This window comes from Calonectris borealis, chromosome 7, assembly GCF_964195595.1.
Source record: "Calonectris borealis chromosome 7, bCalBor7.hap1.2, whole genome shotgun sequence".
NCBI lineage: Eukaryota > Metazoa > Chordata > Aves > Procellariiformes > Procellariidae > Calonectris > Calonectris borealis.
The window spans coordinates 20,392,755-20,405,211 of NC_134318.1; the positions used below are offsets into that span (position 1 = coordinate 20,392,755).

At 38.7% G+C, this 12,457-nt stretch overlaps 1 protein-coding gene across 1 annotated transcript; it reads right to left on the minus strand.

Annotated features, from left to right (window-relative positions):
• Positions 1-4,433: 4,433 nt before the first annotated feature.
• Positions 4,434-11,555, minus strand: PLAU (plasminogen activator, urokinase). Its single transcript, XM_075154438.1, has 10 exons — positions 11,450-11,555; positions 10,330-10,384; positions 10,048-10,152; positions 9,340-9,505; positions 8,864-8,949; positions 8,563-8,752; positions 7,767-7,921; positions 6,489-6,629; positions 5,777-5,925; positions 4,434-4,906 (listed from the first exon to the last, which is right to left on the minus strand). Exons 1-10 carry the CDS (start codon positions 11,507-11,509, stop codon positions 4,712-4,714), a joined length of 1,302 nt encoding a protein of 433 aa, XP_075010539.1. The 5' UTR covers positions 11,510-11,555; the 3' UTR covers positions 4,434-4,711.
• Positions 11,556-12,457: the final 902 nt, after the last annotated feature.

Sequence of the window (12,457 nt, forward strand, 5' to 3'; positions counted from 1 at the left end):
AGTAGGGCCTTGAGTTCATATTAGTTATGGTCCTAAGGCTTCTGAGAGTATGATCTCTTCTCTTTGGCGGATGCCCTCTCTCAGTTGTTTCTAAATCCTTCTTGGACTCCTGTTCTACTCCTTTCTGTTGCCTGCCACATATCTGAAATCAAGGAAAGATATGCATAAGAGCAGATTTATGATATCAGGATTTGTCTTGCATGTATGTTAGTGCCCACCAGATATCTAATATCTTCCAAAAAGGTTCCCTCTCTAGTATTTCTGTTGCCATTCTGCAGTCGCGTTTGCCAAGCTCCATGCACAGTTCTCTAGGCTGCTTCTCTTCCTCCTCACCAGCACCACCACCTGGATTGTCCTCTGCTCGCTCTCTGTAAGGAGGGAAAGAAAAGGTTTCCTGTGGATGCTGATGCAGGAAGAGAAAGTTTTGCAAAACAGGCTCTCATCTTCTGCTCTTCTTTTTCCCAGGCTCTGATAACTAGGCAGCCAGATGATACTGTAGTTGTGGGGCCAAAGTCATGCAGAGAACACTGAAAGAGAGTATATGAAGTATTATATCAGCCAAAGCAGAGATGTATGTACACTGTATGTTTGTTTAAAGATTTCATTTTTGTTGGGGCAGTTTATCTAACATAAACTAAAGAACAAATAAGATTGCACACCCAAAACAACATCCAAATTTCCTCTGCTCTCAAGACTCTCTCTTTATTCATACTTTCTCCAGAGCTTCCTAAATTTCAAAATGAGACCTAAATGCAAATTTTGTTTATTGCTCCTTTTTCCTTCTTGTATTCATAATGATGTGAATAAGTTGAAATTTAAATTCTATTGACTTTATTCATAGAAAAAGCCCATAGAAGTCGATGACAAATGTGCTGTTCATTACAATATAATGATAATATGCAATATAATAATGATATGCAATTGCCCTGAAGATATTTATATTCTCCACCTGTTGGAAATCTGTTGACTTTAGTACTTCAATAAATGTTTAAATGCAAGAAATACTGAAGTGAGAAAGCTGTAGCATCCCAAAAGATGTGATTAAAAAAATAGTATATTTTTGTCTAAAACTGTATTACCATTGCTTACTTTGTGCCTAAAGTATTCTCTGCCAACACTGGTCAGGCTGACCTGTTAGTTATTGTCTAGAAAAGCAGTGAAGAGGTGCCTTCCTTTTCTTCTTGCACAGTCTCCAGTCTCAAAGTCTCTCGCAGGAGATCTCCAACTCATTCTCTAGAAATAATGCAATTTTAACTCCCTCCACAAACTTTGATCAGCAGTCCACAAACAACACGCTTTTGCCGAACAGCTCTACCACACACAGTGGCAACTAATAAATTTCTGTTTGCAGATCCCAACCACAAATTGTATTGCCAAACAGTTCACAATCCAGTATTGTCAGTAATCATTTCGCGTTTAAGTAGTGCTTGCTGTATGAGACTGGGCTGTTGGCATGTTACTCACGGTGCATTCACACAGTTGTCAACTCTCCCTCCTCCTGACAAATCATACCCAGCCAGATCTGCGGGAGAAAGGAAGTACTGTCCCACCTGTTTTATAGAAGGGAAATTGAAGTATAAAGACATGTGACGTAACAATAACAGAGCTGGAAATAGTCCAGATGTTACGTGCTTCAGTCTTGAGTCTAAAGGACAAGACTTCATTAAGATTCTTATTCCTATAGTTCCATCACCAATGTGCAAGGTTCATGTACCCAGAGTACAAGATGTAGCACCCTTCTCACAAATACCGGTGTGCTTTTTGGAAAGAGAGAATTTAGTTTATGCATTTTCCCTTGATATTTGAAAGGATTGCTATAGCTGAATTTGTAGCTGAGCCACTCTGAATTCACAGTTGCCTTGCTATGAAGTGAAGACATCAATCAGTCTAACAATGAGTTGAGCTTATCTAGCTCATCTCTATTTGATTAAAAAAAAAAAAAGGAAAAAAGTTTCTCTCTTTTCAGAGGTTTTTTACATTCTTTGGTGTGTATAACATGACAAAAAACATTTGATCAAAATGTTATTATGAGTACTTTTTAAAAAGAGCTCATTTGTAGTCAGAGCACTGCTTGTAGGTCACAACAAATTTCTTGCTCAAGGCTTTTCCAAAATGTTTCTGAAATATGTAGTTATTCATCATTAAGCAACTAGTGACTGAGACCAAAAGATTTGTATGAAAGCTCCATAAGGAATGATTGTACATACACACTTGAATTTTTTTTCTGAATTCTTAAATGAACTATAAAGAGAAAGCAAACATTAATATGGTCTGATCTACAAAGATCAGTTAAATTTTGCTGGCGGTCCCGTAATTTGACCCCAAATTCTGCATTTGTGAGAGGAGTTGAATAACTAATAAAACATTTGGGTACTAACTTTTTTAAAAATAGGCCGAAAAATGGAAGCCAAATTGCTAGTCTGAGATCTTTTGACCAGTAACTACCAGAGTCTTGCTGGCTCACTGTGTTATTTCATTAAGAAGATGGATGGGACTGCTAACTTCAGAAATTAGCCTGCTAATTAGGCTGCTAATTTTTTCCATGATGGCCATTTCAGTGTAGGAAGTCATTTAATGCTTGGCAGGATATTGTTATGACATATGCAAGCCTTTTACTTTCACAATTACAAACATCACACAAATATATGGCATCTTGATGCTATGATGCAAACTCTTCTCTGTAGATTTGCGATAAACACTGTTTATAGCAGTGTCTCCCATCTGTCTCATCTTGTACCTTCCTTAAAAGAAACAAAATCAAAGCAGACAGCACATGCTCATTAGGCTGTTGAAGTGATGCTAGGATCTCACTGTGTTCCCTTAGCCACCCAAAAGAGAAGATCTTGAGAATATTTTCTGCCTTTTTCTGCCCAAACAAAAGAACATACTTTTAACAAGAATTTACTTTGAGTTTAATTGTGACATTTTGTCCAGAATTAGAAATGCAGTTGGCTTTACGTATTTCTTTGTTCTTAGCACTCTCTACTATGAATTCTGTTCTAGCTAATCTTCTTCCTTAAAAAAGAAAATAAACTGAAATATGAATAAATCTTGCTGTTCAGATATAATTTCTACTACCTAAGATTTTGCTTAGCAGTACTTCAGGTCAACTTCAATTCCTTCTCTCTGAAAATCAGTGTCCACAAAGAAGTACTGGGGAAAGCTGAAACTATCACTTTCCTTTTAGCACCTTTCTATGATATTGCTGCATTGCATTCTTCCATGTGCAGTAGCATTTTAGTTAAGTTAATGAGTGAACTTTTGAAACTAATCTCTTGATCCCCACCACCAAGTGATTTGGATCTTATTGCAGAGCAGTTCTGGAGCATGAGAACTGTATTCCCTTAGGCTGAAGCTTTGTTTTGCTTTACAAGTTCACCTAATGTTCCACAACCACTTGAGAATGGCTAGTCCACAGGGCTAGATGGGAGTCCTGAAGCACATGCAGCATGGATATTGGATCCTCAGCACTGTTGTTCATCCCATACTCTACGTCTTGCTAGTGCACACCTAGTTTTCTAGCACTCTAGCCCAGAGTAGAAGACATTAATTTCTCATACGAAATGCTTTGGTAAACAAGAAGTTCAAACATTTATGTTTTACCAAGGGACTATTCGGTACAGATTAAAACTTAATAACAGCAGTTCTCTTCAAATCATACCCTTCCCCTTTCAAGAGAGGAGGAACAGACACATAAGAATAACAGGGTTTTTTAATGATATTTTAACATCCATAATACAAACAATAAGTTAAACACAGTAAAAATAATTAAATAAAGCTTGAGGTTCCAGCCCTCGTACAAATAATCCAAATCTATAAAACAAAGACAAATTTAAAAATAAAACCAGCATAAGCCTTTGGAAAAAAGAAGTAGTTTCCGTATAACATCAGTTAAATGAATGGAAATAAAGTTCTGACTTTTGACATCTGCAGCATTCAATGGGTGCCGAGTTCTTAAATCCTCTTCTGGGTACATGGTACATGTAGAGAGGTTGCATAAATCAGACTTTTCAGGGGACCCAGACACCTTCAGATGTAACCTAGAAGTCCAGTCAAGTTTCCATTTACCTTCTTGCAGCACAGTTCTTAATGGAATACATTAAGAGTTTGTAATGCTGACACAGCTAAAGGTGCCATCCTTAAGATTTTACTGTATGTTGGGTCTATAACACGAAGTGTTGCCTCAGTGTAAGTAGACATTGGTCCTTCTTCACACATTAGTGATAATAATGCTGATGCGGTTTCTTTCACATTCTGATGCAAAGCCTGATCACCCTCTCAGTATTGGTCTTAACAGGTTAGGTTTCTAGGACTTTAGTCTTAGCATTGTTCAGTGTGATGAGGAAAGATTTTAGACTCAGGCCATGTATAAAATGAATACTTGAGTTAAATAAGTTAAAACTTTACCAATACTTCCAGACCAAATGCTGGTTCATAAATGAAGTGGACAGATAACTTGATATGCATAGTATCGTGCATGGGAATACTCATTTAAATGTTAAATATTTTAGCTTCCCATGGAGTGGTTTTCAGGTAATTCAGAGTAGTAAGATAATACATTAACCGTCTGTCTGCCTCAGGAACACTGATGTGAGTGGCAGACCACACAACCAATTAAAAGGAAAGCCTCTTATGACATTCAGGACTTTAGTATCCTGTCGTCAGTATAGGCTTAAATCTTGTTCATTTGAGTCCAGATGTAGAAAAAAGGTCACTTTGGTTCAGGGAGAAAACGACTCTTGGTGATTACTGCATTCATATTGGAATCAATCCAGTTAAGGTATCGAGTAACTCTGGTGTAAACGCCAGGCTTGTTTTCTTTTGCACAGCCATCTCCCCAGCTGACAATCCCATAAAGCGTCATCCTGCCATTGTGCTCACAGACCATGGGGCCACCGGAATCTCCCTGACAATGGAAAGAGAACATATTAGGCCATTTTCTGTAGATGGAGCCTTTATTACAGGGAGCCGGTGATTATTGTTTTTCTAGAGTGAAACAGGCTAGTAAATACCTATGAACTAAAGTTTTGATTTTTGAGAACACTGCATGGATGGAACAGACAGCTCAGCATCTGCTGTGACTTGAACACAGTCTGTAAGGTAAGGAGTTCTCTAGTTCCCCCCTAGCAGGGCACAGAGAGAATAGTTACCTTGCACACAACACTCCATCCTAAGTTTGTAATCACAGATATTAGACTAGTGATATAAGGTCAAAGCCAACAGGTCCAATTTTCATCACAGAATCGTTTCCCTGTCCATAAGGTACTTTTACACTTAAGGACAACACTTGTTCTTTTTAGTGGCTCATATGGCCACTCTGCCCAGTGAGAGTGCAGGGAAGCAAATATAGGTTTGAGGAATCTGTGGAAGGGCTCAGTGCCCCCCGGCAGTTCACCTTTTATCCCTTTGCAGAGCTATAGTTAATGTTAAGAAAGTGCAAGCTGAGATTGGAATAGCTGCTGTATTCCTCTGATGCATATCTACCAGCCATTGCTTGAATAGATTGTAAATAAGGTCTTGAGGAATAACAATGGCTAAGATACTGCACTTCTTGCTCCTCCAAAAGAGGCTCTGGACTCGGGTAACACCTAACTCTAGGTCCCAACCTCCTTCCATACGTTTGGCCACACTATGGGTCAACTCCACTGGATGTACTAAATTCCTGCTACATAAAGAGAGACTCTTCTGACTAATAGAATTACGGGATGCCACCAGCTGATCCATGTAGTGTACATGCATTTAAAATAGTTTAGAAGATAAAACAAACCAGTTTTACCTTGCATGCATCAGTCATCCATGTGGGATCTCCAGCACAGACCATGTTGTCAGTAACTCTGATATTGTCATAGTATTCATATTTGCATTTTGTCTGTGATATTAAATTTACAGTGGCTGACATCAGTCTTTGAGCATAGTAAATGTCATCTGCAAACAAAAGATTATTTAACTATTTTCACCATCCAAGACAAAACCAAAAAACCCTGTAACACACACTTTCAGCACTTAAAAGAAATTAGCCTAACTATTCCAGTTCTGACTTGAGGCTCTTATTTCCAGCTTATGCACTATTAGTTTACTTTTACTGTTAATGAATAAGTTTTAAAGAGAAAAACAAGTGTTCCAAATGCAAACTATTAAGCTTGGTTTTTAGAGAGAGAGAGTTTGATAGTTTTTGAACGAAGTTCTGCACAAATGCAATCCTTTGTTAATCCTCCAACACAGCTTTAATTTTTTCTACTCCTCACCACATCAGGAATGAAAAAATTGCTGTGTTTTACATCTTGGCTTACTTTGTATGGTTGACAAGTGTGAGAAGCATCAGATAGGAAATGCCATGGGCAACTAGAGAAGATGATAGCAAGGGTCTTTGAGAGGTGCACATGGAGTACATAAAATAACATTTTAATCCTTTGCAGATCATGATATAAAAAACATCCAGTTCCCACATTGTGCAAGTACAACTTTGGAAAGAGAAGACATTCACTTACAAAAATCTTGTTTGCCATAGCCAGATATTTCACACCGGGTATTGTCTCCTAAGTAAAGGTTCTTCTCCGGCAAGCAGACTGTTCTGACATATTTGGATTCTACTGCACACTGTCCAGAAGTTGTTCTTATCCTTATCAAAGCTAAGAAACAAGTCAGAGAAAATACAGTCAGATTTGTAAAGCAAGTTTTTCCCCTCAAGTTCTCTGAGAATAGGAGTATCAGGTACAGTTAATGGAAATAGTTGGAATTACATTTAGTTCTGGTTACATTATGGTTCCTGTCGTTGCTTTTGGAATGACACTGGGTCGTTATTTAGTAACAACAAAATTAATTTCCCAGCACTAAAATTGGCAAACATTCCAACTTGAACTTCCTTCCTGGAAGGATAGGGGGTGATAGCTCAGGGAAGATTCCTCTGCAAGTGTATCTACAGATGTTTTAAAACCTCAACTTCCCGCCTGGCTGTAGAGGGTGGCACCCGCTGCCCTGCTGAAGAGGGAGCAGTTTATACTGTACTTCTCACCAGAAGGGCTTATGAAGCTGTTCTTTGTGCTTCGCGGCAGGAATTTGGAATGGGTGGTAGAGTTCTAAGTGTCAAGTGCAAGAATTGCAAGTCTGTTCTGTGCAAGTTGCAAAAACCCATCTCTGACTTTGTTGGTTTAGGGATAGGCTTGTGAAAGCCAAAGAGACTTATGAAAGTCTGGATTAATTCAGGAAAACCTTCGGCTAATATGGTACCTGATACAGCATTCCCTGACTATATGATGAAACCTACAGTGCATGCATTTTTTCATCATTTACTATACATACAGTGTGATCTCTGTAGACATAGAATAATGTAATCTCTACCCTACAAAGTTCTGGGCCTACTATGCTCAAGGCAGAGCAACCATATTGCATGTGTATAGGACGCCCTGCCCCATTCTGAATGGCTAGACCTGGTGTGCATGCATTTCTGCTGACAGTCAGCCCTTCCCTCAGTTGGGAAGAGGTGCCGCCACCAGTGCTTATGGAAAAGCCATGCCTTGTACAGGTCCAGATATAAGGCAGGCTTATCTTTGACTGTGTGCCAGGTAATGCATCTGACGTATGCCACAAACCAAATTTATACCAGTGGAAAAATCTTGCTCAGCACAGGCCTGGTTCTCAGAAGCACCTAGTTCCTGTTCCCCTTCATCTCATCTCTGGTTCTACTTCTTTTAGAAGATGTATGCCACAAATACGTAGCCTTCACCTATCCTCAGCGTTTTAAAGGCTCATATTAAGATGACACTTACCAATATCATTCTCATTGCCACCTGTGTCATCTGTAAAGTCAGGGTGAGAGATGATGTCATCAACCATGAATACTTGTTCCTTATCATCGGTAACATTCAGTATGGACTTTCCAAGGAAGACTTTGTAGGTGGATTTGCTTTGTGGTTTTTTTGACCTGAGTGAGAGTAAAGAGATTCATGAAGACTACCAGTTTCTGAGAGAGAGGTCAACAGTTTAGATCAAGTCTCAGTTCTGTTTCATGCTTACTTTAATGCTGACAAGAAAAAGCAAGATTTAGTCAGCTTTGAAAGCTGATCCAGTATTCTAAAGGAAAGCATTCTGATTTGCCAGTTGAAGGGATTAAGACAGATGTTCAGGCATTTTGAAATGCACACCTAGCTAGTTGCCACTAATTCCAAGCATTGGCAATAAGAATCCCCTACAGGATGCCAGGAGGATCAGCCTTCCACAGGAAAAACAGCAAAAAACACCCATAAATGTATTGCTCAACAGCTCATCACCTTTCAGTACAACTTTTAAGTTTTGGGAACAGCTAAGGTAAAATGAAACCCTGGCTCCATTTTAGGCTAAAATTGTTTAAATTGCACAATCCACCAAAATGTTTGCATGTTTTTAGCTCATTCTGCTAGACTTGGACTCCCAGAGGCTTAATGTTTATAGCTGCTCTTCTTGTTTTGCTTAATCAAAAGAGCATTCTTACTATGACACTTTTTGAAGGGTTGCTCAGTGAGCATCGTGCAAAGAAATCTGTTGAAGAAAGTTGCAAATAGGAAGGATGCAGAACTGTAAACTTACGGAGTATGAAAACAGTGTGCTGCTGTAAGTACCCAGCAAGGGTCAATGAGGCTGCCACCACACAGAAAATGGTCGATGCCCCTTATGTTTTGGAAGATGCCAGCTATCCAAGGCTGAGACTCAACCTCTGCCTGGCTTCCACCAACAATCTTGAAGTACTTGCTGATGCTCCTTTGACCACATGCACGCCCTGCGAAAGGAGAAATTTTGTTCAGATGTTCTTACAACTAAGCACCAACCTTGTGCTATTAAAAAAACAACCAAACAAAAAAACAGTTGTCTTAAAACTAATGTTACTTACCACACTTCTCTATGTTGCAGGGTGTTTCTTGGATGGTGAATCCCTTTTTGGTATAACACCAGGGCCTGTTCCTTCCATTTGGGTTTCTAGAAGATAAAGGAAGTGTTCTTTTCATAAAGACTTAAAGTATCTTAGAATTCTAACTGTTCTGAAAAGGCCAGAAGTGTTCTGTTGCAAGATATGCCAGAGAAAATAATTAACAACTGACTATTACTGTTGCATACTGGGAGTTTTGCAGTATGATCAGCTTCAATGGTGAGAACTCTAGACACTTCAGAGTCATATTCCAAATATTTTTAGTCAAAATTCATCTCTGTAATAATCTGGTTTTTTGTTTGTTTTTTTGTTGTTGGGGATTTTTTGTTTGTTTTGGGTTTTGTTTTTGTTTTTTTTTTTTAAAACATCTACCACCACTTGAGGCACTTATGGGGCTATGACAATAGAAGTTATCCCAGGAAAAGTGATGCTTTTCTTACCTGCAGTAGCTGTGTTGGCCCAGTCCAAGCTGCAAAGCATTCTTCAAGTGAGCATGGTAACGACCCCTCCTGATTACTGAGGGAAGGTCCCATGGCAGACATTCATCTTCTGTTGCCATTCCTCTGTAGTCCTCCCCATTCTCGGCATAGCATATGCTGTCAGTGTCTGAGAAAATAAATATTTTGTTAGCAGCGTGTTCTTGTTTATAATTGTTCTGAGACAGAAATAATCTGTATGGCTCCTTCTAATGAGAAAAAAGTTCATGCATTACACTTGAAAACAGATGCAAAATCTGGACTGATTATATATTCTTATTAAATTTGTTCTATATGAATTTTCAGCATCAAGTATCTTATGCTTGAAAGCATGCCTGTTGCTTCTTTAATAGTTTCAATGTACTTCACAATATAATCACTTCTTCTGCTTCTGAACACTCCCAAACAAGTTCACTTTTCCCCCCCAAACTAAAACATTTGTGAGAAGGTAGGCAACATTAGTGAGGCAGGGACAAAAAAAAAGAGATCCTGATTTTGCATCAATATTTAGCTGTTTCTCCTCACTTAGTCTGTTAGTATAAAGTGCTAAAGGATATCCAGTCATGTGTTTATGGGTAATACTTCCACTTGGCATTTCATATTCATGATTTGCCTATCTTTTTAGATCTTTTCAATGAATTTAGTTAGTATTAAGGAAGATAGATACTCTACCCAGTTCACAGTGAATCCCAGTGTATCCTTCTGGGCATATGCAACGATTAATTCTGCTAAAAAGGTAATAGGTAATGCAGGTTCCTCCATTCAAACAATGGCATTCTGCAAGTAAAAGATGTCACTAATTAGAGGCAAAACATTTGAATGGTGAAGTGAAATGTAGTTCCAAACTAAGTTTTAGGTGTTTAAGTATCCTTAAGAGTCTTCCTTCTTGTATGAAGATGTAATTGCAGGTTAACAAGTTCTTTTTAGGTTCAAGTAGAACAGGCAGATATTTACCCTTGTGATCTGATCTGTGTTTATGTGGCAGCTTGTAGTGTTTCTTGCTATAAACCTAAGGGAAAAGAAAAAAGGATTTTAAGGGAACAGTTTCTTTTATGTGGTTTGATTATCTCTGTTCCCTACTGCATACCTTCAACAGTTTAGGTTTTTTTGCATGCAGTTACAAGCTGAGCCTGCTCTGTGGAATCTGGATGGGAATGAAAAGTGGAATTCTCCTTGAGCAAAAGCAGAATGTGGAAGAAAATAAAACCAAAAAACCACACAAAAAACCCTCAGGAAAACCCCACCAATTTGGTCCACTGCATCAGGTCAACACTGCAGTTATTTCTGCTATAAGGACCTAAGCAGCTCCCAATGGTCAGTGTCGCTAAAACAGGGAACTTCTCCCTCTCCACCTCTCAGCCACCAAGCAGTGCAGCAAAGATGCAATATTCTCCAGCTGCCTCTGTCATTTTGGTGAACTTGGTGCTTCACGCTTGTGCCATTGCCCTGTACTTCAGGTCCTGCCTCTGCTTTGGAGGCTGGATATTTCTTTCTCCATGGAATTAAATAAGATTAGGCTTTTAGTATACTTTTCCCAGATGTCAGGTGGGCTTGCCCGAGCTAAAACAAGTAATGGTAACAATATAATTCCATAATGTTGGTGAATGGCTCTGCTGATAGATATCAGCTGTCATAGAAGTTGATAGTCAAAAAATATTCAAATTCATATCTGTTGCTCCTTTTTTAGCATCACACTTTCAAATAGGGGAGGTAGAAATTTAGTTAAGGTCCAATATTCACCTCCATGAAAGACCAGTGAGCTCTTGGTACTCGGTGTCCAGGTGTAAAGTGCATTAAAAGAAAAATAGAAAAGCTAAATTTCTTAGTTATTGCATGACGTCTTCACTATTTGAATGCTAGCAACATCTTAGGGTGGAGCAGAACCAGAAGAAAAACCAAAGGGTTCAAAAACATGTTTCTTGGAGGTATATGTGCAGCAGATATATATGTACATGCAAAGGCAGCAAAAAGGAGAATTCAAGTCAAAAGCCTACTACACTGTCCAAAGCAGAAGTATAATCAAAACCAGAAGTGGTTCCAAGTGAACCCCCCCACCATTAACTTCAAAACTTACAGAATCTAGTCCCGTGACAAGTGTGCCCAGCGTTACTGTGAGGAAGATGATTAACTTCATATTGTTAGTTAACTTCTCACTTCGTTCCTCTTCTATCGGTATTATTTTGATTCTGAAAATAAAAGAGGAACTTAGTGTCATGTTGTAGCTTACAGCGTCAGCTTCCTTGTTTCTATTGTCTTCAGTTGGTTTCAGAATAAGTCACAACACAGTTGACAGAGGAATTAAGCATTGACTTGCTGTGGCATATCTGCTTATTATTTCCATAAATTAAATTAGAGGCTATTGTTTGAAGCTCTTTTTGTACATTTAGCAATACAATCGGATATTTTAGAGTTTAAATGAAGCAGAGATAGGGAAATTGGAAATATCCATACTCAGTTTCTGCAGTGTGGACTAACACAGTTAGAAATTGGCAGATGTATTCAGTTGCTGTCCAGCTGTTGGTACCTATGTAACTGATTATTACTACCTTGCAACAAAAGCAGTGAACATCCACATTTAGGGTATGAAAGGGAAAACTCCTTTTTTCATTACCTCTATAGTTGCTGACTGCATCTTGTTGATGCTAGGCAGTTACACAAGCCTGGCCACCTCACTGAGTGCCTCTGACCACTGCAAACTCTTGAAAGTCTGGTCTTGATGTTACCTCACTTATTTACAGTATTAGAGAGGCTTAGAACATATTCTGTCTTGATTTCTTATATGCAGCTGGATCTTGTAGCCTAGCATATATAGCAATCTTCCCAAGAGTGACTGTTAAAAAACTAGCTTGTAAAAATGATGGGGGAAGAGAGCTATAAAGTACCCATAGGTCTTTTTTTTTTTTTTAAATTGCAATGCAAGTTATGGGAGATTTTTTTTTTAAGTGTCCTCAGTTCTAGAAAACTGGAAAACTTGATTTTTAAAAGATTCCATGGGAATCTTAGTTATATTTACATCAGCAAGCAGTGCAATGCAGTAGGAGAGGGTGTGCAGAACTGGGTTGGTGCTGAAGACCTGCTCCAC